At 41.5% G+C, this 21,782-nt stretch overlaps 2 protein-coding genes across 3 annotated transcripts in view; one reads left to right on the top strand and one right to left on the bottom strand.

Moving 5' to 3' along the window:
• kntc1 (kinetochore associated 1) overlaps nt 1-12,895 on the bottom strand; it is a 125,107-nt gene extending 112,212 nt beyond the window's left edge. The window contains exons 1-5 of the mRNA XM_080208349.1: nt 12,761-12,895; nt 6,069-6,212; nt 4,750-4,870; nt 3,095-3,210; nt 2,629-2,701 (exon numbers count right to left, since the gene is read on the bottom strand). Coding sequence (XP_080064475.1) covers nt 2,629-2,701; nt 3,095-3,210; nt 4,750-4,870; nt 6,069-6,200 — 442 coding nt within the window. The 5' untranslated portion in view covers nt 6,201-6,212; nt 12,761-12,895. The remainder of the gene's footprint in view (nt 1-2,628; nt 2,702-3,094; nt 3,211-4,749; nt 4,871-6,068; nt 6,213-12,760) is intronic.
• An 8,179-nt stretch (nt 12,896-21,074) lies between these two features.
• The window catches only part of rsrc2 (arginine/serine-rich coiled-coil 2), a 29,339-nt gene continuing 28,631 nt past the window's right edge, over nt 21,075-21,782 (top strand). For both annotated transcript variants that reach the window (XM_080208346.1, XM_080208345.1), the window contains exon 1: nt 21,075-21,180. In XM_080208346.1, coding sequence (XP_080064472.1) covers nt 21,175-21,180 — 6 coding nt within the window. In that variant the 5' untranslated portion in view covers nt 21,075-21,174. The remainder of the gene's footprint in view (nt 21,181-21,782) is intronic.

Raw genomic sequence — 21,782 nt, 5'->3', positions numbered from 1 at the left:
AATTTTAATCAAAAAGTATTTGAAAAATGAGTACTTAAAATAGCTAAGTTTGTGATTTAAGTTAATGTGATCAAATAGTCGAAGATGGTTACTAGTTAGAAAGTAAAGGATAAGGGTAAAACAAAGTGTCACAGATTGAAGAAATGTAGTGAATGTGTTCCACAGGGATTTGAGTTTTGATTGCTCTTACATTTTCCATGTGCTTAAATGATCTAGACTTAATGCTGTGCATTGGGAATCAAAGGAACAATATTGAAACATGCTAACAACCCCAAATTAAAAAGTATTAAAAATTGTGAGGAGATCGGAGAACATATAGGCAAGCACACTGGTCAGTGTAGAAAAATATAACATGATACATTTGGAAGCAAGAGTAGGTGGTAGAGGTGCACTTCAAAATGGTAAAGTTTAAAATGTGAGAGAAACAAATGGGTCTTGACATGCATGTAAAGATATTGAAAAGTTGTACAAGTAAATAAGGCCACTAGTTTTGGAAAACAAAATCCTTGGCTTTATATCAAAGTGATAGAAAGTGTTATAAACAATGCCATCAAGCAGAATTAACACAGCAATAACCTGTCCACTGATGCTCAGTTTGGATTCTACCAGGGTAATTCAGCTCCTGATCTCACTACAGCCTCGGTCCAAATGTGGGCAAAAGAGCTGAGGTTACATGAGAGTGGCTGCCCTGGACACAAAGCAATATTTGACCGTGTGTGAAAATTAGGGAGAAAACTCTCCACTGGTTAAGATAATTTCTAGCACAAAGGAGAATAATCACTTCAGTCCTAGGATATCATTGCAGGAATTCCCCATTGTAGCGTCCGAGGCCAACCATCTTCAAGTACTTCATCAATGACCTTCCCTCCATTAAGAGATCAAAAATGGGATGTTCGCAGATAATTGTGCAATTTCAGCACCATTCACAATTCCTCAGATGCTGAAGCAATCCATGTCCATATGTAGCAAGACCTAGGCATTATTCAAGTTTTGAGCTGACAATTGGCAAGGAACATTTGTGCCACAGAAGTGAGAGGCAATGACCATCCTTGTTTGACAAGAGAGACTTTAACCAAGTCCCTGTCACATTCAACAGCATTACCATCACTAAATCGCCCACTATCAACATCCTGGGGATTATCACTGCCCAAACACTTAACTGGGCCAGTCATATAAATACTGTGCCTACAGGCTCATGTCCTCTCAGAAAGAAAATCTGTCATCCTTACCTGGTCTGGCCTACATGCAACTCCAGATCCAAGCAATGTGGTTGACTCTCAACTGCCCTCCAAGGGCAACTAGGGATAGGCAATAAATGCCAGCGACACCTATGTCCCACAAATGAATTTTTTTCAAAAAATCAAGAAGCTCAATATCATCTTGGACAAAGCAGGCATTTATTCCATCCATCATTGACACAATGGAAACAGATACATAAGAACATAAGAAATAGGAGCAGGAGTAGGCCATCTAGCCCTTCGAGCCTGCCCCGCCATTCAATAAGATCATGGCTGATCTGTCGTGGCTCAGTTCCACTTTCCCGCCCTCTCCCCATAACCCTTAATCCCCTCTCTTATCAAAAACCCATCAACCCGCGTCTTAAAAATATTTAGCGAGGCAGCCTCCACCACTTCAACGGGCAGAGAATTCCAGAGATTCACCACCCTTTGAGTGAAGAAGTTCCTCCTCAACTCCGTTCTAAACCGCCCCCCCTTTATCTTGAGGCTGTGCCCCCTAGTCTTACTGTCTTTTTTGAGCGGGAAGAGTCTCTCCACCTCTATCCTATCCATCCCATTCATCATCTTATACGTCTCAATGAGATCTCCCCTCAATCTTCTAAACTCTAACGAGTACAAGCCTAGTTTATTCAGCCTCTCCTCATAGCTCAACCCCCTCAACTCCGGTATCAGCCTAGTAAACCTCCTCTGCACTCCCTCCAAGGCCAAAATATCTTTGCGCAGGTGCGGCGCCCAAAACTGCACACAGTACTCCAGCTGCGGCCTCACCAATGCCCTATACAGCTGCAGCAAGACCTCCCTACTTTTATATTCAATCCCCCTCGCTATGAAGGCCAGCATCCCATTCGCCTTCCTGACCACCTGCTGCACCTGCAAGCTGGGTTTTTGCGACTCATGCACAAGGACCCCCAGGTCCCTCTGCACTGTCGCCTGCTGCAGTTTTTCGCCACGTAAGTAATAGTCCTTCCTACCATTCTTCCTACCAAAGTGGACCACCTCACACTTGCCAACATTAAATTCCATTTGCCATTTCCTGGCCCATTCGCCCAGCCTATCTAGATCCTTCTGCAGACTCTCCACACCCTCCGCACAATTTGCCGTTCCCCCAATCTTGGTGTCATCAGCAGCGTAGCCAAAATCAGAGATAGGATTTGTTATAAGTCAATCAAAAACTCAATTAATGGTCTGCTGTAATTTAAAATCAGCTAACCATCTCAAAATTCAATGGCTTTACTGCAAAAGCCTGGTTAGACTTGGAATTAATACAATCTGCTGTCACATTAATTGCAACATTTACTCCTAACATTTCAACTTAAAAACATTTAACAGTCGTAGTTCCTTTCACAAGCTTACTACTGGCCAATTAGGAGTAGCATAGCAATGAAAGTACCTGAATGAGGGGTTTCCTTCTCCAGTGTAAGGCTTAGATAAGTCTTCCCTTTTGAAGAGTTCTTCATCAGTGACTTCCAAAAGACACAAGAAGTGTATACAAAATGTTGTTATTTTGGGAATTTAAAATTGTACAAGATCTAACTACAGTTAATAAACCAAACATAATTCTAGCAATAATATTGCCAATTACACTTCTAATGCTTAATATATGGAATTAAATCGTTCATATCTTACTTGCAAAAATAGTTAGCACACTTACTAATAGGAAACCATAACATTAAAGCTGTTAGATCAAACACAGTATTACACAAATAAAACAGTCAAATTACTCTGCAATCTCACACATCTTGAAAGCCTCAAACTATTAACCTCCTCATAAAAAATACTTCATTATTGAAACATTTGGTCAACAAAAAGACCGTCACAGCTATTATGTATAATTATGTAAGTAAATCTCCACCTACATTAGTTAAGAGTGTCTGTCTGGACTTCACATGCAAAAGATGAAGATTTCCATTTCTTTCTCCAACCATCAGAAATTGTCCTTCCTGACAAAGTGCCACCACATCCACATCAGTGTCTAAAATAGATGATTTATAAAATCAAATATACTGAACAGAAATTTAGACAGCCAACAGAATGAGAGATAGTGGGAGAGAGGAGTTCAGGATATGCTTATATGCTCCAGAGGGCAAAAGAAACAGTTCTTCAGAAATCTATGATGCTTACTGTCTATGTTAAGTTTGAGAATTCCTTCCCTAAACCTATCCACTCTCTAGCTTTCTTTTCTCCTTCAAGATGCTCCTAAACCCTCTGTTGTTAAGCAAGCATTTGGTCATCTGTGACTCAGTATAAGGTTTGGTGTGTAACTACAGAAAAAAAAGGAAGACAAGGGAGAGAGACAGCTAAGCATCAGAGCTGCAGTAAGTGCAGCTATAGTTGTCCAAGAAAAGCCACCATTTTCCACTTTTGCTAAACCAGAGGACTATTTCCCTGACTTGGCTACCTTAACCTGGCTGCAATAATTATTTGTTGGATTTAGCTCATAGGATTACTTAATGTTGCATGTTGTTGGGAAAAGGGGTGTCTCACAGGTGAACGTAGGTAGTAGCGGGGACCAACTGAAAGTTTTGTGTAAAATTATGCATATAGCCATCCGTATCTTTAAGTGTTGTAGAGTATTATAGTCCTTTTTGACATGTGTGTTCTTGTTTTTCTTCTCAGTTAATAAAACGTTCTTTATTAATTGTTCACCCTACAGCTGGGCTGTTTCCTCACTGAGGTTGTACATCATTTCTCACAGAATATCAAAGAACAACACATTCACCACTATGAACCAGTGTTCCCAGTTACTATTCTGGGTTTTGGGATACACTCACATTTAACATCAACATAGTTCACAAATAATGAAGCAACACCTTGGTCATTTTGCCTGGTCTCTCAAATATCCGTTAAGCAGCTACAATGATGAATGCTAGATCTCAACGAGTTGTATTGTTTCTTAGTTCTGCAGCTGCCTGAAAATATTTCATCAAGCCCTTTCCCCACACCATTTCTCAATGTTAGAAGTCTTACTCTTTGTTTTAAAATGACAACATTTTTGAAGGCCTATTTTTTCAATAGAAATACCATCAAGCATTTAAGCCATCTCAGGTGCAAGTTAGCTTTAAAACAAATGTGCAGAACTCCAGATGGAAAAACAGCGCAGAATCAATTTACAAGAGTCAAAACTGGCCTGATATAAAAGCTGATATCAATTCATACACTGATTCACAGGTTCAAAGGAAAACCACATCTCAAGGTTCAGGTAGAACAAGGACAGCACTAACTTGAGTAACAGAAATTAAATTTCAAATGTAACTAATTGTAGATGAAGGGCTTTGGGATGTTCTGAGACTGAGGTGTAATAAGGTTCAATAGTAATGCAAATTTGTTCTTGTATTTTTGCACCAACATGTGAGGACTGATTAGACTTCTGAGGAACACTGAAATCTGGGAAACTATCACTGCAAATACAAGTTTATTGTACTATCTTAATCTGGTGCTCTGCTACCAGTTCTGAACACCTGCTTCCCTAATATTCTGGAGAAGAAAAGCCAAATTAGCCAATAATACTCACCAAACTGGAGTTGCAACAGGACAGATTGACAAATCTGATCCAAAAGCAAAACAGAACGGTCCACAGCAACCACACAGCCATCAGAACTGCAGGAGGCTTGAAGCTTGGGACTGACTGTTACCTGAATGGCAAAGGGAATGTTAACTCTATACAGGAGCTTTTAAACGTAGCACAGTTAAACTCTTTGAAAAATAAAAATGCTTGAAACTGCAGTTCATTTTATTTCATACAAAAAAATTCTCCTCCCATTTCTCAGGACAGCTAAGGGTGTGAAGACATGAAAAGCTTATTAATTCACAAGTTAAAAATTTAAATTTGCCAGCAAATTTAGAATTTTAAAACACACACACATACCACACCTTATAAGCACAGATATATTGGAACTGAATTACAAATTGCCCAACTATTTTTTTGCAAAATAAGTTTTATTCATAAAGTATACAAAGTAACATTACAAACATTTCAAAATGACCATCACATAAAATGCAATAATATTCAGGTTCTCTACAGGTATCATGCTGAAATCAGGAGGTGCTTCAATACAGTCAAGCAAACATTAGAGACATTTCAAAATGGTCATTTGAAATGGTGCAAAGGTATTTGAGTTGTCCACCTAGAACAAGTTATACTCTATGACGCGCTCCCATACAATTGTGGCATATGTAATATTCACTGTATTCATTCAACGTGAGTCATGCAAGCTGAGGAGGATCCATGCAATTCCCCTGCCCCTATTCACAATGGCTGAAAGATCTCATACAGCAACTTACTCCCATTGCGCCTCTGTGAGGAATGGCCAGTGCTTTAGTGCAACCCTCACACACAGCCCTGGGCTTTGGAACATTTCAGTCTGCAACATTCAGTCAACTACAGTGGAATCAGTTGCACCCAAATCGAGAAGCACTCATTAGATTACCTCCCTGCTCATTATAAATACTGTGCTGACCTTTAAACTGAATTCTTCATTAGATCTCTCTTTACAAGATTACTTAATTTCAAGAGTACTCAATCACTAAAACACTTAGAGTTTTTCCAGTGTGAATGGAAAAGCTGCAGCAAACCAAAGGATTCAAAATCCAAAGGATTTTCTGATTATAAACTAGTGACATCCCTCAAGCATATAGCCTCCAAGAATCTACCAATTGATGGCAAATGGGGACACAAAGATATTGTCATATATGAGCTGAGAACTATTTTAAATTGTTCAAAATGACAAAAAGCACATGGTAAGTATTCAAAGCATCCCAAGTGCTGCAGCTTTACTTTGTTTTTGAAGTTATGCTATTTCCTCATCACCCCTCATAAAAATAAAATCTTACCGTCATTGAAGAGGATATTTTAGCTACAGTATCTACTTGATAAAGGGCTGTACCGCTCTCTTTTCTGGCCTCAATGTTTAGCCGACCAGTGCCAGTGTCATCATTTGTCAGAAGTTCAATATCATTCCACATCTTGAATGATTGCTATAATCAAAAATACAAGTAAAATAGAAGTAGCCCATTCACATTTGACTTATTTTGTTTGCACGTTTGACCAAGATAAACAATTGATTTTTAAGTGCCACCTTCAATTTAATTTCACAAACAAAAATAATTAATACTTAAATCAGTCGGAGATATTTGTCCTTTGAGTTTTGTAACAGTAAAAAAATGGTATTCTTCCTTTATTATATCCAACAACAGCTTGCATTTTACAATACCTTTAATGTTAAAAAAACTCCCAAGGCACTTCACAAAGGTGCAATCAGAAAAAAATGGAGAGAGTAAAGAAGGAGCTATGAAAAGCGATGGCCAAAATCAATAGTTGACGTTAAGCAGTGTGCTAAAGGAGCAGAAATGAGTGTAGATGCAAATGGATAGTGCACAGGATAATAATTTAGTATGGCCTCTGCTCCGTCCAAGACGGCAAGAAACTAAAGGGTTGTGAACGAAGCCCAGTCCTTCACACAAACCAGCCTCCCATCCATTGACACTGTCTACACTTCCCACTGCTTCAGGAAAGCAGCCAGCATAAACAAGGACCCCATGCACCCCACACATGCTCTCTTCCACCTTCTTCCATCAGGAAAAAGATACAAAAGACTGACTCAAGAATAACTTCTTCCCTGCTGCCATCAGACTTCTGAATGGACCTATCTCACATTATGTTGATCTTTCTCTACACCTTAGCTATGACTATAAGACTTCATTTTGCACGCTCTCATTCCCTTCTCAATGTACAGTATGCTTTATCTATATAGTGTGCAAGATCAAGCAGCAATACTTTTCAATGTATACATGTGACAATAGTAAATCAAATGAAATCAAATTTGGGATGAACTGAAACTTGTGTGTCATTTAGGATAGTTGTTTGGCTGGGAGAATATTAGAATAGTTAAGTCCATAAGAGACAAAGGTAAAGTTGAGGGTTTCAGCAGCAAGGATGGTCTGGTCAACAAATTCTAAGGTGGCAGAAAGGTCAAGAAGGGATAAAACATCAGTCAGTCTTAGAAGATATAATGAGACTTTGATTAGAACCATTTCATTGTTGTGATAGACACAGAAACTCAGTTAGAAGGGATGGATGGTGACAATATATCCAAGAACTTTTGAAAAAGAGTTTTGGGATAGCGTGAGAAGTCAGAGGGACTGAAGCATTTCTTTTGAGGGGGAATGATAATAATAGCAGTTTTGAAAGAGAAGGAGAGTACCAAAGGAAAAACAGCCATTAATGTCAGTTAACATGAGTGAGAAAGACAATATTGGGCAGCTGGCTGTTAAGTGAAATTGCAGTTATGGAAACATAAAGCAAGCCTCATGGACAAAGATGAACTTAAGAGAATAAAGGAGATAAACTGAAGAATTGAATTCAGCAACAAGTTAGAACAATCTTGGCTGAGTGGGGAAGAGAAAAGAGTGAAGGAGTTAAGGCAGTTAAACAAATGGTCTCAATCTCAATAATAAAAGTCATCCATGAACATCTCATATGTTGGTGAATGTGGGTCTGGAATGAGCAGACAGGGGCTTAAAGGAAATAGTTGGTCATGAAGAGTTTGTAAGTTATTTATGCCGTTCAGGAAAATCCTGGAGTAATGGGTGATTCAGGAGGAATCATACAATGGTTACTTACATTACAGCACAGAAGGCAGCCATTCAAACTATCATGCCCATGCCAGCTCTCTGCAAATGCAATTTAACCAATCCCACTGACCCACCCTTTCCCTGTAACTCCACAAATGTGTTCACTTCAGATGTTTACCAAATTCCCTTTTGAAGCAACAATTGGACCCATATCCATGATTTTCTTAGGCAATGCATTCCAGATCTACACAGCAATACAGTATGGAAATAGACCCTTTGACCCAACCAGTCCATCTGAAAATGGTGCCCTCCCAGTTAGTCCCAAATGCCCACATTTGGCCCATATCCCTCTAATCCTTTCCCATCCACATAGTTATCGAAATACCTTTAAAAATTTGCTACTGAACCTGCCTCATCCACTTTCTCTGGAAACTCATTCCATATATGCACCACCCTCTGTGTGAAGAAGTTGCCCCTCAGGTCTCTTTTAAATCTTTCCCTTCTCACCTTAAACCCCTATGCCCTCTAGTTTTCAATTTCCCTACTCTGGGGAAAAGACTGTGTTCATCTATCTATGCCCCTCATGATTTTATTTACCTCAATAAGATCACCCCTCATTCCCCTACGTTTCAAGGAATAAAGCCCTAGCCTACCCAACTGCTTCCTATAACTCAGGCCCACTTGTCCCTGCAACATCATTGTACATCTTCTTTGCACTCTTTCCAGTTTATCAACATCTTTCTTTTAACAGGGTGGTCAAAACTGTTCAATCCAATTGCAGCCTCACCCAACGAATTATACAACTGTATAATGTCCCAACTCCTACACTCAGTGCCCTGACTGATGAAGGCCAGCATGTCAAACGCCTTCTTCACCACTCTATCTGTTTAAGCAAATTATGTACTTGTACTCCTCAGTCCCTCTGTTCCTCAGCACTCCCCAGGGCCCTACCATTCACTGTGCAAGTCCTACCCTGGTTTGACTTTCCAAAATGCAACACCTCATACTTATCTGTACTGAAAACAAATTGTGAATCCTCGGTCCACTTTCCTGATCAAGATTCCCCCTGTAATTTTTGATCACCACCTCGCTTTCGATGACATCTCCTAACTTAGTACCATCCGCAAACTTATATTCACATCCAAATCATTTATATAAATAACAGAGATCCCTGAGACACACCATTATTCACAGGCCTCCAATCCAAGAAATAACCTTCGACCATTACCCTCTGCCATCATCGGACCAATGTTGAATACAATTTGGTAGCTCTTCTTAGATCCCATGAGCCCTGACCTTCCAGACTAGCCTGCCATGCAGGACCTTATCAAAGGCCTTGTTAAAGTCCATATAAACAACATCTACTGCCCTACCCTCACCTATCCTCTTACCTCTTTGGAAAACTCTAAAAGATTCATCAGATATAACTTCCCACGCACAAAGCCATGCTGGGAAAGTGGAACTGATTCACTTTAGATCAGCCATGATCTTATTGAATGGCGGGGCAGGCTCAAAGGGCTAGATGGCCTACTCCTGCTCCTATTTCTTATGTTCTTATGTTTTTATCCAAATGTTGATAGACCCTGTTCCTCAGAATCCCCTCCAATAACTCTATACTGGCATTGGGGGCAGTCCAGAGAAAATTCACTAGATTGCTCCTGGGCATGGAAGGATTTTCTTATAAGGAGATGTTACGTGGTTTGGGTCTGTCCTCATTGGTGTATTGAATGAGAGGTGAACTTATGGAGACAGACAGGATTCTCAGGGGGCTTGACAGGATAGATGTTCAGAGGTTGTTCTCCTTTGTAAGAGCTTAGAACCAAAGGTCATAGCATATTGGGGTGCCAATTTAAGACTGAGATAAGAACATAAGAAATAGGAGCAGGAGTAGGCCATCTAGCCCTTCGAGCCTGCCCTGCCATTCAATAAGATCATGGCTGATCTGAAGTGAATCAGTTCCACTTTCCCGCTTTCTCCCCATAACCCTTAATTCCTTTGTCTATCAGAAATCTATCCACCCATGATGTAAATATATTCTACGAGGTAGCCTCCACCACTTCAATGGGCAGAGAATTCCAGAGATTCACCATCCTTTGAGTGAAGAAGTTCCTCCTCAACTCTGTTCTGAACTGCCTCCCTCCCCACCTTATTTTGAGGTGGTGCCCTCTAGTTCTGCTATTCTTTCTAAGCAGGAAGAATTTCTCTACCTCTACGCTACCTAGCCCCTTCATTATCTTGTAAGTCTCCATAAGATCCCCCTCAGCCTTCTAAACTCTAACGAGTACAGACCCAGTCTATTCAATCTCTCTTCATAAGCTAACCCCCTCATCTCCAGTATCAGCTTGGTGAACCCTCTCTGTGCTCCCTCCAAGGCTAATATATCCTTTCACAAACACGGGGACCAAAACTGCACACAGTACTCCAGTTGCAGCCTCATGTACGATGAGGATGAATTTCTTCTCAGAGAATAGCGAATTTGTGGAATTGTTTATCACAGAGGGTTATATAGGCTGGGTCATCAAGTATGTTCAAGGCCAAGATAAACAGATTTTGAATCAGTAACAGAATCAAGGTTATGGGGATGAGGCAGGAAAGTGGAGTTGAGGATTATATTAATCAGTCATGGGCAGGTGGCACGTTAGCACAGTGGTTAGCACTGCTGCTTCACAGCTCCAGGGGACCTCGGTTCGATTCCCGGCTTGGGTCATAAGAACATAAGACGTAGGAGCAGGAGTAGGCCATCTAGCCCTTCGAGCCTGCCCCGCCATTTAATAAGATCATGGCTGATCTGAAATGGCTCAGTTCCACTTTCCCGCTTTCTCCTCAGGGTCACTGCCTGTGTGGAGTTTGCACATTCTCCTCGTGTCTGTGTGGGTTTCCTCCCACAGTCCAAAGATGTGCGGATTAAGTTGATTGGCTATGCTAAAAAAAATTGCCGTTAGCGTCCTGAGATGCATAAATTAGAGGGATTAGTGGGTAAATATGTAGGGATGTGGGGGTAGTGCCTAGGTGGGATTGTGCTCGGTGCAGACTCAATGGGCCAAATGGCCTTTTTCTGTACTGTAGCGATTCAAAGTCATTCTAAGATTTCATCGAATAGTCAAACAGACCTGATGAGCCTAATTGCCTATTTCTGCTCCTTCATCTTATGGTATTACTTTGATATTAGCACTTGGTGTGATTCAGCCAGATCTGTTATTGAATGACCAAACTGTTTTTTTTGCCAGACTCACCTGAATCTGCACCCTAAATATAATATTTTATAGGTCTTTCACTACTCGACTTCATACATTGTATTAGATGCAAGTGTTAAATATATGATTCCTGAAGTCTAGGGAGTGACAACTCATCAGTCACCACAATCTCACTGGCTACCTGAAGAGAATAATAATCCAGAAAAACTTTGATACAGTTGGGCCAAAATAGGAATCCTCCATCACTTAGCAACACAAATTTTACTTTTCCAATAAATGGTCTTCCTTATATTTATTTGGAGAAAATTTCTGCATTACTGGATGTTGGATAAACAGCTTGATAAACCAGAGACAATGAAGAGTCCACAAGCAATGTCAGTGGTGAGGTATTGCTAGATGTTATTAGCGTATGGAATCTGGCATTGACTCAGGTTTTGCAGTCAATGCGATACAACAGCTACTGTTATTGAAGAAAGCTTCCCTCAGAAGTCTAGTAAACACTGTGGTATGTCCCCCTCAGAAATATCAGTCTGAATTTAACACAAAGTCAGGTGCATCTATTAACAGTATTTCAAATTACTTAAACTGAAGGTTCACTATTGAAATCCCTTCAGGCTACAATCAATTTGAAATCTAAACTGATGACAACTTGCCTTTTATGCTGTTCCGCTCACTAAACTAATTCTTTAAAAAGTTACATCTTGTTGAATGGTGTATCTGGGTTTCTAATACCATATTTAGCTGATCATGAAAAACATCCTGTCCCAGAGAAACTAGTTTTATATTGGTGGAGTCTAACATTTCAAATTTTACATTGTTTTCGTAAGTTTAAAACAGTTGCATTTTTATTTCAATTCCATGTGTGCATATCATGTAGTTTTCTCTTTAAAATTTGGTTAAAAGTGAAAAATATTCTATTTCCTGGTTTGCTGTTTGTGGAAATAATTTAATGCAATGGGTTACTGGCTCTGTTTGTGACAATGCTGTTGTTGGATGCCTGCAGATCCACTTGCTGTCAATTTCAGAAGAACAATAAATACTGACACCAGCTTTGACAAAGGGTCATCTGGACTCAAAGTCAGCTCTTTTCTCTCCTTATAGATACTGCCAGACCTACTGAGATTTTATAGCGTTCTTCCTTTTAGTTTCAGATTCCTGACAGTTTCACCGACATTACTACTATTGCAAAACGCAGGCCACTATGTTTTGGATGACGCCATCAAGGGGCAGCACTTAGATGGTAAATAAAAGAGCCAAGAATAAACCAAATGAGAACTCTATAGAGGCAACGTGAGTAGAACTCGTTGCAGGTGATACTCTGGCAGCAACAAATTGATTAGGAATACAGGATTGTACAACGCAACAAACACGCTGGAGGGAGTGATATATACACAAATTAAAATAGCGAATGGTAAATTCAAGTCAGTTCAAGACTCTCCAGTAAAAAATCAGAATTGTTACTCGAACATTCTCGCTAGTATAATACACATACGGTATGATCTGAAGTAAGCATAGAAAGTGCTGGAAAAACCCAGCAAGTCTGGCAATATGTATGGAGAGACAGTTATCGGATCGAGGGGTTGGGCATAGAGTCTGCGATATGATATGTCTCAGCTAAAAGTGGGTTATAAACTGCAATAGTTATCATCTCGCCACAATTACCTGTTAACTAACAGAAAGGCCTAAAATGCCTAACCCCCTACAATCAGGGAGAATTTGCATGATCGAACAGTGTATAACAATTAAAACGATCCCTACCGTCAACAAATGAGGCCGACACCAAATAAAAACGGACTAAAGTATCATTCAAAAAAATCGATTTTACATCAAATATTCCCAAATCCTCTCTCTGCACGAACTGTTTTTTTCAAATTGGCGCGATTGGTCGAGACACCCAGCATTCCTCGCGTCGAGACAAGGGCCGGGTGTTTGCAGCTCCGCCCACCTTTTCTCGCGCCGAGGCGGGAGCGGGGTTTATAGCTCCGCCCACCATTTCTCGCGCCGAGACGGGGGCGGGGTTTGTAGCTCACGCCCACACGTTGGGTCCGAGGCGAAGTGCGTCTGGACACCACGTGATCTACGGCGGAGCCAATTGGCTGTCCGAACGTCAAGGGGAGCAGCTCCGCCCACTAGGTCGGCGTGGATGGAGCACGTGACCGGCGTCCGTGCTCTGCAGTGTGCCGCAATCGAGTGAGGTCAATTGGCAGAACCGTATAAGAACATAAGAAATAGAAGCAGGAGTAGGCTATCTAACACTTCGAGCCTGGCTGATCTGAAGTGGCTCAGTTCCACTTTTCCGCTTTCTCCCCATAACCCTTAATTATCTGCTTAGGCTGGTCTAGTAGACTCTGTAGGAGGAGTACTATCTACCTTGCAGAGGATACTCAGAAGATTTATTGGCACGTGTTTTTGTGAAATGTATTACTCCCATTCCTGACACTACTGCAGGGCCACTACACCAGCAAGCATGGACTGATCTTGTCCAGTTAGAGTCCAAACTGTCATGATTTTGTTTGGCTGTCGCTTTTCTGTTTAACCTGAAGTGCAAATCACATTGTCACAGGGCAGTACAGTGGCACAATGCCTCACAGTGCCAGGGACCTGTGTTCAATTCCTGGCTTGGGTCATTGTGTGGAGTCTGCAGGCTCTCCCAGTGTCTGTGGATTTCCTCCAGCTGCTCTGGTTTCTTCCCACAGTCCGAAAGACCTAGCTCGGTGCATTGGCAATGCTAAATTCTCCCTCTGTACCCAAACAGGTGCTGGAGTGTGGTGACTAGGGGATTTTCACAGTAACTTCACTGCACTGTTAATGTAAACCTACTTATAACACTAATAAACTTTATACACAGGCCAATTTATGCAGAAGAGGGAAAAATCTGTTAGACCATTTCTGTATTTTCAGTTACCTGCCACAGTCTGGTAGAATAACTGAACGTTCTTAAATTAACTATATGTGAAATTTTTAAAGGAAAGCATGCATTTTTTGTGTGATATGACAAATGACAGCAAAAAATAGACTTAAAATTATAACACTGTAATTTCTATTTTAGATTATTTCCTCAGTGGAAGTGTATTCATTTTGCTGTTGCAAAAAGTGTGCCAAAAATAACTGACATTGATCTTTGGACTGAACTCTACATTGCTTCTATAATTAGTTTTGAATGTACTGAGATTGGGTTTTTTTTATCTTGTAAACACTAAAATGAATATTTATGGAAACTAAAACGAGGTTACTGAAATGCATCTGGTCAATGTTACGAAATGGACGCATAAATTGGAACATACGCAAGACAATGAAAGATAAAGGCAACAGATGTGATTTCTGCAAATGTATGATGAGGATTGGCCTCATCACAAATACACACGTAACTATTGAGTTAAGCAAAGCACAAAAACAACTTTTGCAGGTGATCTCCAAAAGATAACTACAATTCTTAGGAGGTGGAGGAACAACATCTGGAAAAGACTGGTAAAATTGAGGATAGAAAACAAAGGACAAAATACAACCACAGTTTAAGAATAGCCATAAGAGAACAACAGCAAGACATTAGCAGCTACTAAGGACTGTGAACACTGGAGATTCATGATTGCCACATTGTAAACATGGCACCAGAAAAAACAGTAACTGAAGAATTTCTTCAAGATATTATTTGACCTTTTAGCCTTTCAGATTTCAAAAACTGCAGGAAAATAGACCTGAGTGATGATTTATAAAGCCAACTGGCTGCAGGGTATGCACACTGTCTCCAGTCTTTTTTCCAATGCAACTGCTGTACGACACATTTGGGCATCTTCCCCATTGTAAAATAACTGTGGCACTAAAACAATTAGAACACTGGATTAACTTAAGTCTTATTTCCAGCTATTTGTTTCTAGGTGTTCCTTTACATACACAAACACAAGGGTGAATGTCAATGGCCGAAGCATTAATTGCCTTAACTTACCTATAAATCAGTTATAATTAAACTATTCAGATATGTCAATAGTTATCTATAGGGAACCCAAGTTGCAATCTAATTGGTCAATGAGCATGTGACAAATAAGATCAGCATTCTTATAATTGAAAATTCAGATAAAATTATTTTAAATGAAGGAGACCATTTGGCCTATCTTGTCTGCACTGGCTGTCCAAATAAACAACATGACTTCCTGCCATTCCCTTGGCTTTTCCTCATACCTCTGCATATTGGTTCTATTTAAGTAATCATCTGATGCCCTCTTGAATGCCTCAATTAAACCTGTCTCCACACACAGCGGCTTGTACTGATCCATCAGAAGGAATTCTTCAGTTATAGGCATTAAATAAAACAAGACTTACTTCAACTTATATATCAAAGGAACAAGTTTAGTAAAGAAACTTCATTACTCCAACACTTGAGGCCTCGCCCTGGGCCATTCCAAGGTCCCACAAACCCCAGCAGCTTTATATTTATACTGAGTCAGCTGGTCAGCTGACCACCACATCATTTTTTTTTTCCATTGGTTACTGGGTCAGCGGACCCTTACAGGATGTTACCATTGGTCATAGTACAACAGATCCAACGTTATCATTGGTTACATTCTAACAGTTAGTACTACAGCCTCACAGTATCAGGGATCTGGGTTCACTTCCTGACTTGGGTCACTGACTATGTAGAGTTTATATGTTCTCCCTGTGCCTGCGTGTGTTTCCTCCAGGTGCTCCAGTTTCCTCCCACAGTCCAAAAGGCATGCCGATTAGATGTATTGGCCATGCTAAATTGTGCATCAGTGTATCCGAACAGGCGCCAGAGTGTGGCAACTAGGGGATTTTCACAGTAACTTTGTTGCAGTGTTAATGTAAGCCTACTTGCGACACTAATAAATAAACTTTAAAACTTCCAGGCAATGCATTCCAGACCTGAACCACTCGTTATGTAAAAAAATTCTTCTGACATCACATTCACTTCTTTTGCAAATCTGTGCCCTCTCGTTCTTGAACCTTTTACAAAGGGGAACAGTTTCTCCTTATCTACTCTGTCCAGTCCCAAGTCTCAACTAAAATTTGTACATTTGAACAGAATGGCCCTGCAATTATTATTCTACTACCACAGAACCTCTTATTTGTGCTATTGTCATCTCCAGTGAACATAGCCTAGTCCATCATACAAACCAGCCTGCCATCCATTGACTCTGTCTACATTTCCCACTGCCTCAGAAATGTAGCCAGCATAATCAAGGACCCCGTGCATCCCAGATATACTCTCTTCCAACTTCTTCTGTTGGGAAAAAGATACAAAAATCTGACGTCACTTACCAACCAATTCAAGAACAGCTTCTTTCCTGGCGCCATCAGAATTTTGAATGGACCTAACTCACTCTAAGTTGATCTTGCTCTACACCCTAGGTATGACTGTAACACTATACTGTACACTCTCTCCTTTCCTTCTCCTCTATGTACTCTATGAATGGTAAGCTTTGACTGTATAGTGTGCAAAAACAATACTTTTCACTGTATACCAATACATGTGACAATAATAAATCAAATCAAATCAGTGCCAGCTCATCAAATATTCTGTTAACTGGTCTCCAAACTCCAAGTTGGCCTGTATTGTAAATGTCCTGTGATGCATTAATGCTCTGTTCACCCTCAAGACCCATTCTCACTCATATTATTCAAATCTATAAATTCCCCTAAGATTTCACCCCATCCTATCCCTATACTTTCTTTGACACCAGACTGCATGCTGCTGTCCCACTACCATCACTGTCGCAAGATCCAACCCACTTCATTCAACCCAGAGTTTGGAACTCTCTCCCTGAACATCTCTAACCTTGCCTCCACTCTCCAAAATCCATCTATTAAAGCTATTGTCCTCATCCTGGAATTGGTTGGTCAGATGGGCAGAACAGTGGAAAATGGGATTTAACCCTGCAAAGTGAGTGGTGATGCACTTTGGGAGGACTACATAATGAATAGTAAGATACTAGGAAACACAGAGGACCAGGAGGAACTCAGAGTACATGTATAAAAATCCCTGAAGACAGCAAGACATGCAGAGAAGGTGGTTAAGAAGATACAGGGGATACTTGTCTTTGTTAACTGAGGCATAGAATATAAGTGCAGGAAGGTTATGATCGAGCTTTGTAAACAGTTCATTAGGCCACAGCAAGAGTACTGTGTACAGTTCTAGTGTAGAGTGTGATTGCACTATAAAGACTACAGAAGAGATGTTGCCTGAGCTGGAGCATTTCAACTATGATGAAACACTGGTTAGGCTGAGGTTGTTTTCCTCGGAGCAGACAACGTCGGCGGGAGGGTGTGATTGCAGTGTGCAAAATTATGAGGAATATTGAAAGGGTACATAGAAAGATATTTTTCCCCTTAGTAACCTTAGCAATAACCAAGCACCATACAAGCATCTGGTGTGGAGAGGGGCGGGTCAGGATGCTGACCTCCTCGTGAATCTGCTCCTGGGCCTGGTGAGACATGCCATCAATAGGTCCAAGCAGCGGGCGATTGACAGGGTCATCCATCCCGACTGTCTGCCCCTCTATCGCGGGTACATTCGCGGACAGGTGTCCCTGGAGAGGGAGCATGCAGTGTCTGCAGGTGCAGTTGACGCCTTTTGTGCCCACTGGGCACCGCAGGGGCTGGGGTGTTTTATAGACCCCGACAATCACATTTTGATTTAATGTTTTAAGTTTCCTTTCGACTTTTTTTGTTGGGCCGTCCCCCCTCTTCCTTTTTGGGGGGACCGCCCTTCTTCATTTGTCCCGAACTTTAATTTGAGTTTGTTTACTTGATTGGCATGCAAAAGAACACTAGGCACCAGAGATTGAAGGTCAGGGGCAGGAGATTTAGAGGAGACTTGAGGAATTCCTTTTTCATCCAGATGGTGGTGGGAATCTGAAACTCACTACCTAAAAGGATGATGGAGGCAGAAACTCTCATAACATTTAAGAAGCAATTAGATGAGCACTTGAAATGTGGCATACAAGGCTATGGACCAAAAGATGGTAAGTGAAATTAGAATTGACAGATGCTGGATGGCTGGTGCGAACATGATTGGCCAAAGGACCTCTTTCTGTGCTGTGAAGTTCTATGACTCAATGATTCTAAAATGCTGCAGATACTGGAGATCTGAGAAAAAAGTATTTTTGGTCCAAAGAAGTCATATTGAACTCGAAACGTTAACTCTGGTTTCTTTCTCCACAGATGGTGCCAGCACTTTTTGTTTTTATGCCCTTGTCCTGGTTTGACATCCCTTAAAAAGTGATATTTCTATGGGTTTAAGACTGAATGTATACGTAAGTTGTTGTGGTGTATGTGGCACAGTGGCTAGCACTGCTGCCTCACAGCACCAACGACCTGGCTTCATTCCTGGTCTTAGGTCACTCCCTGTATCCCCATGTCTGCTTGGGTTTTCTCAGAGTACTCCCGTTTCTTCCCACACTCCAAAGATATGCAGGATAGTTTGACTGGCCATGATAAATTGCCCCTTGCTGACAGGGGGACTAGCAGGGTAAATACGTGGGGTTACGGGCTTAGGATGTGGGTGGGATTGTTGTCAGCAAAGACTCAATGGGCTTAATGACCTCCTTCTACACAGTAGATTTAAAGTTTATTTATTAGTGTCACAGGTAGGCTTCCATTAACAATGCATTGAATTTACTATGTAAATTTCATAGTTGTCATACTCCAGCGCCTGTTCGGGTATACTGAGGGAGAATTTAGCATGGCCAATGCGCCTAATCAGCACATCTTTCAAACTGTGTGAAGAAATCATAGCAACAAAAGGAAACCCAGGCAGAAACAGGGAGAGTGTGCAGACTCCACACAGACAGTGACCCAAACTGGGAATTGAACTCGGGTCCCTGGTGTGTGAGGCATCAGTGCTAACCACTGTGTCGCCCCGGGGATTCTATGAGTCTATTAAATCAAAAGAGGTCGAAGGATAAGAGGGGAGCTGAGGAGAAACCTTTTCATCCAGAGGGTGATGGGAGTATGGAATTCATTGCCTGAAAGAATGGTTGTCAGAAACGCTCAACATTTATTAATTATTTAGATATTTACATGTGCTGCCATAACCTCCAGAGCCAAGGGCCAAGTGCTGGACAATGTGATTAGTGTTGACTGCATGAACACAGTGGGCTGAATGGCCTCATTTTATGCTGGACATATCTATGAATCTACTGCAGAACCAATCTAAACTAAATATAGAACATAAGAACATAAGAACATAAGAAATAGGAGCAGGAGTAGGCCATCTAGCCCTTCGAGCCTGCCCCGCCATTCAATAAGATCATGGCTGATCTGTTGTGGCTCAGTTCCACTTTCCCGCCCTCTCCCCATAACCCTTAATCCCCTCTCTTATCAAAAACCCATCAACCCGCTTCTTAAAAATATTTAGCGAGGCAGCCTCCACCACTTCAACGGGCAGAGAATTCCAGAGATTCACCACCCTTTGAGTGAAGAAGTTCCTCCTCAACTCCGTTCTAAACCGCCTCCCCTTTATCTTGAGGCTGTGCCCCCTAGTCCTACTGTCTTTTTTGAGCGGGAAGAGTCTCTCCACCTCTATCCTATCCATCCCATTCATCATCTTATACGTCTCAATGAGATCTCCCCTCATTCTTCTAAACTCTAACGAGTACAAGCCTAGTTTATTCAGCCTCTCCTCATAGCTCAATCCCCTCAACTCCGGTATCAGCCTAGTAAACCTCCTCTGCACTCCCTCCAGGGCCAAAATATCCTTGCGCAGGTGCGGCGCCCAAAACTGCACACAGTACTCCAGCTGCGGCCTCACCAATGCCCTATACAGCTGCAGCAAGACCTCCCTACTTTTATATTCAATCCCCCTCGCTATGATGGCCAGCATCCCATTCGCCTTCCTGACCACCTGCTGCACCTGCAACCTGGGTTTTTGCGACTCATGCACAAGGACCCCGAGGTCCCTCTGCACCGTCGCCTGCTGCAAAACTCTGTGCTACTCATCAGCAAGTCAGGCAGTATCTGCAGAGAAACAGGGTTTAATGTTTTATGTCTGACAGTTTCTAAAATATTTTACTCCATTCTTAAAGTTACCAAGACTTTAATCTATCTCCTTGCTTGCTCCAAAAAACCCAATTTAAATTGAATCCAATTCATGGTTTCCACAATTCTCACAACTCAAGATGCAAATTGACAAGGCACTACACTTCGATCTTGGGCTTGATCACGGTGGCACAGTAGTTGGCACTGCTGCTTCACAGTGCCAGAGACCAGGATTTGATTCCCGGCTTGGGTCTCTGCATGTTCTCCCTGTGTCTGTGTGGGTTTCCTCCGGATGCCCCAGTTTCTTTTAGGTAATGTACTCCAGATTTATTGTCAACATTTCATACATACGCACAAAGTACACATTATTTAATTCCTGAATGTGCATTGAAATTCATACACAGGTAAGTAGTAATATAGGCCTCATAGGTGTGTCAAGTTTCATGGTCCAGTAAAGCCATTTGGTCTGATGGTCTGCCATCAACATTAGAAGTCTGGCCGATTCTTCTTTAGTTTACTGTAATCCGTATTCACAGTGAAGAACTTGTACTGCTAATTGGGTTCAATCTTATTCCAAGGTTCAGGGTTGCCTTTGCGATCCCAGCTTACATCAGGGTTGTGGAGAGCAAGTCGCAGGAGATACATGCTTGCTCCAAGACTGCCAATTCCAATGAAGACAAACAATGGAATTAAACTGCTAAATTCTCCCTCAGTGTACCCGAACAGGCGACAGAGTGTGGCCACGAGGGGTTTTTCACAGTAACTTCACGGCAGTGTGAATGTAAGCCTATTGGTGACACCAACAAATAAACTTTGATCATGGCCAAGAAGCCCAGAAGAGATTTAGATCCAACAATGTGGACGTTGAGTAACAGCTGGAGAAGAAGGTTCTCCAAAATCCTTGAAAGTGAGATGTTATATCGAACAGATTGAAAATCTATGCCTCACACAGCAGACCTGACTTTATGTTTGAACACAGTAAGAAGTCTGACAACACCAGTTAAGGTTAGTGTGAGGGAATGACAAGCCAGTGGAGGCGGGTCAGTGCGTGCGCACAATGCACTAGCGCGGGGGCGGCATTCGTCACTCAGCATTTTGTCGACGAGGAGGTGGCGGCTGCTGGTGTCTGATCGGCGGCGGGCACACGGCTATTTGACTGACGGAAAAAAAGCTTGGAAAAGATGGCGGTTAGTACCTGTCAAATAAATAACTTTTTTTTTGCTGTATTTAAACACCCCCGCTCGATTAAATCCGAATTTTTCCCCGGTTGACGGTGCGCTAGCGAAGCTGTTTCATAGAAAATGGCGGCAGGCGCCATCTTGGAAATATTCTGTTTTCTGGAACATTCGTCTCTTTAAAATGAAAACATCCGCGTAAAACACTTCCCAGATCACTTCAGCGCAACTTGAGTTGCTCGTTACAAATATATTATTCGAAAATACGATTTCACCTTGTTTATCCTCTCTTGATTTTTTTTTAATTTTGGGAGGCCGAGCTGCTGCGTTTTAGACAGCTACGCGAGTGGCCACATTGTAGATTTGTTTGTTCTTCAAATCATGTTTTGAGGGACGTAGCTAGCAGAATCTCATACTCGCCATCGCCCCTCAACTCGTGTTACGTATATTGTGTACGAGTGGATAATGCTGATGGAGTTTATTAGGAATTGAAAAGAATAACTCGATTTATTCTAGCCGATGCTCCTAAGGCTTTAAAACGGCTCTTGGATCCCACTCAGCTGGCTGTATTGTGATGAGTTAGGTTGGAGAACTATCTAGAATATCAGTGATAT

The sequence above is a fragment of the Carcharhinus amblyrhynchos genome, chromosome 20, assembly GCF_965287045.1.
Source record: "Carcharhinus amblyrhynchos chromosome 20, sCarAmb.v2.hapA, whole genome shotgun sequence".
Classification (NCBI taxonomy): domain Eukaryota; kingdom Metazoa; phylum Chordata; class Chondrichthyes; order Carcharhiniformes; family Carcharhinidae; genus Carcharhinus; species Carcharhinus amblyrhynchos.
The sequence above is the reverse complement of the archived record's forward strand: the minus strand, read 5'-3'. Positions and strand labels throughout refer to the sequence as shown.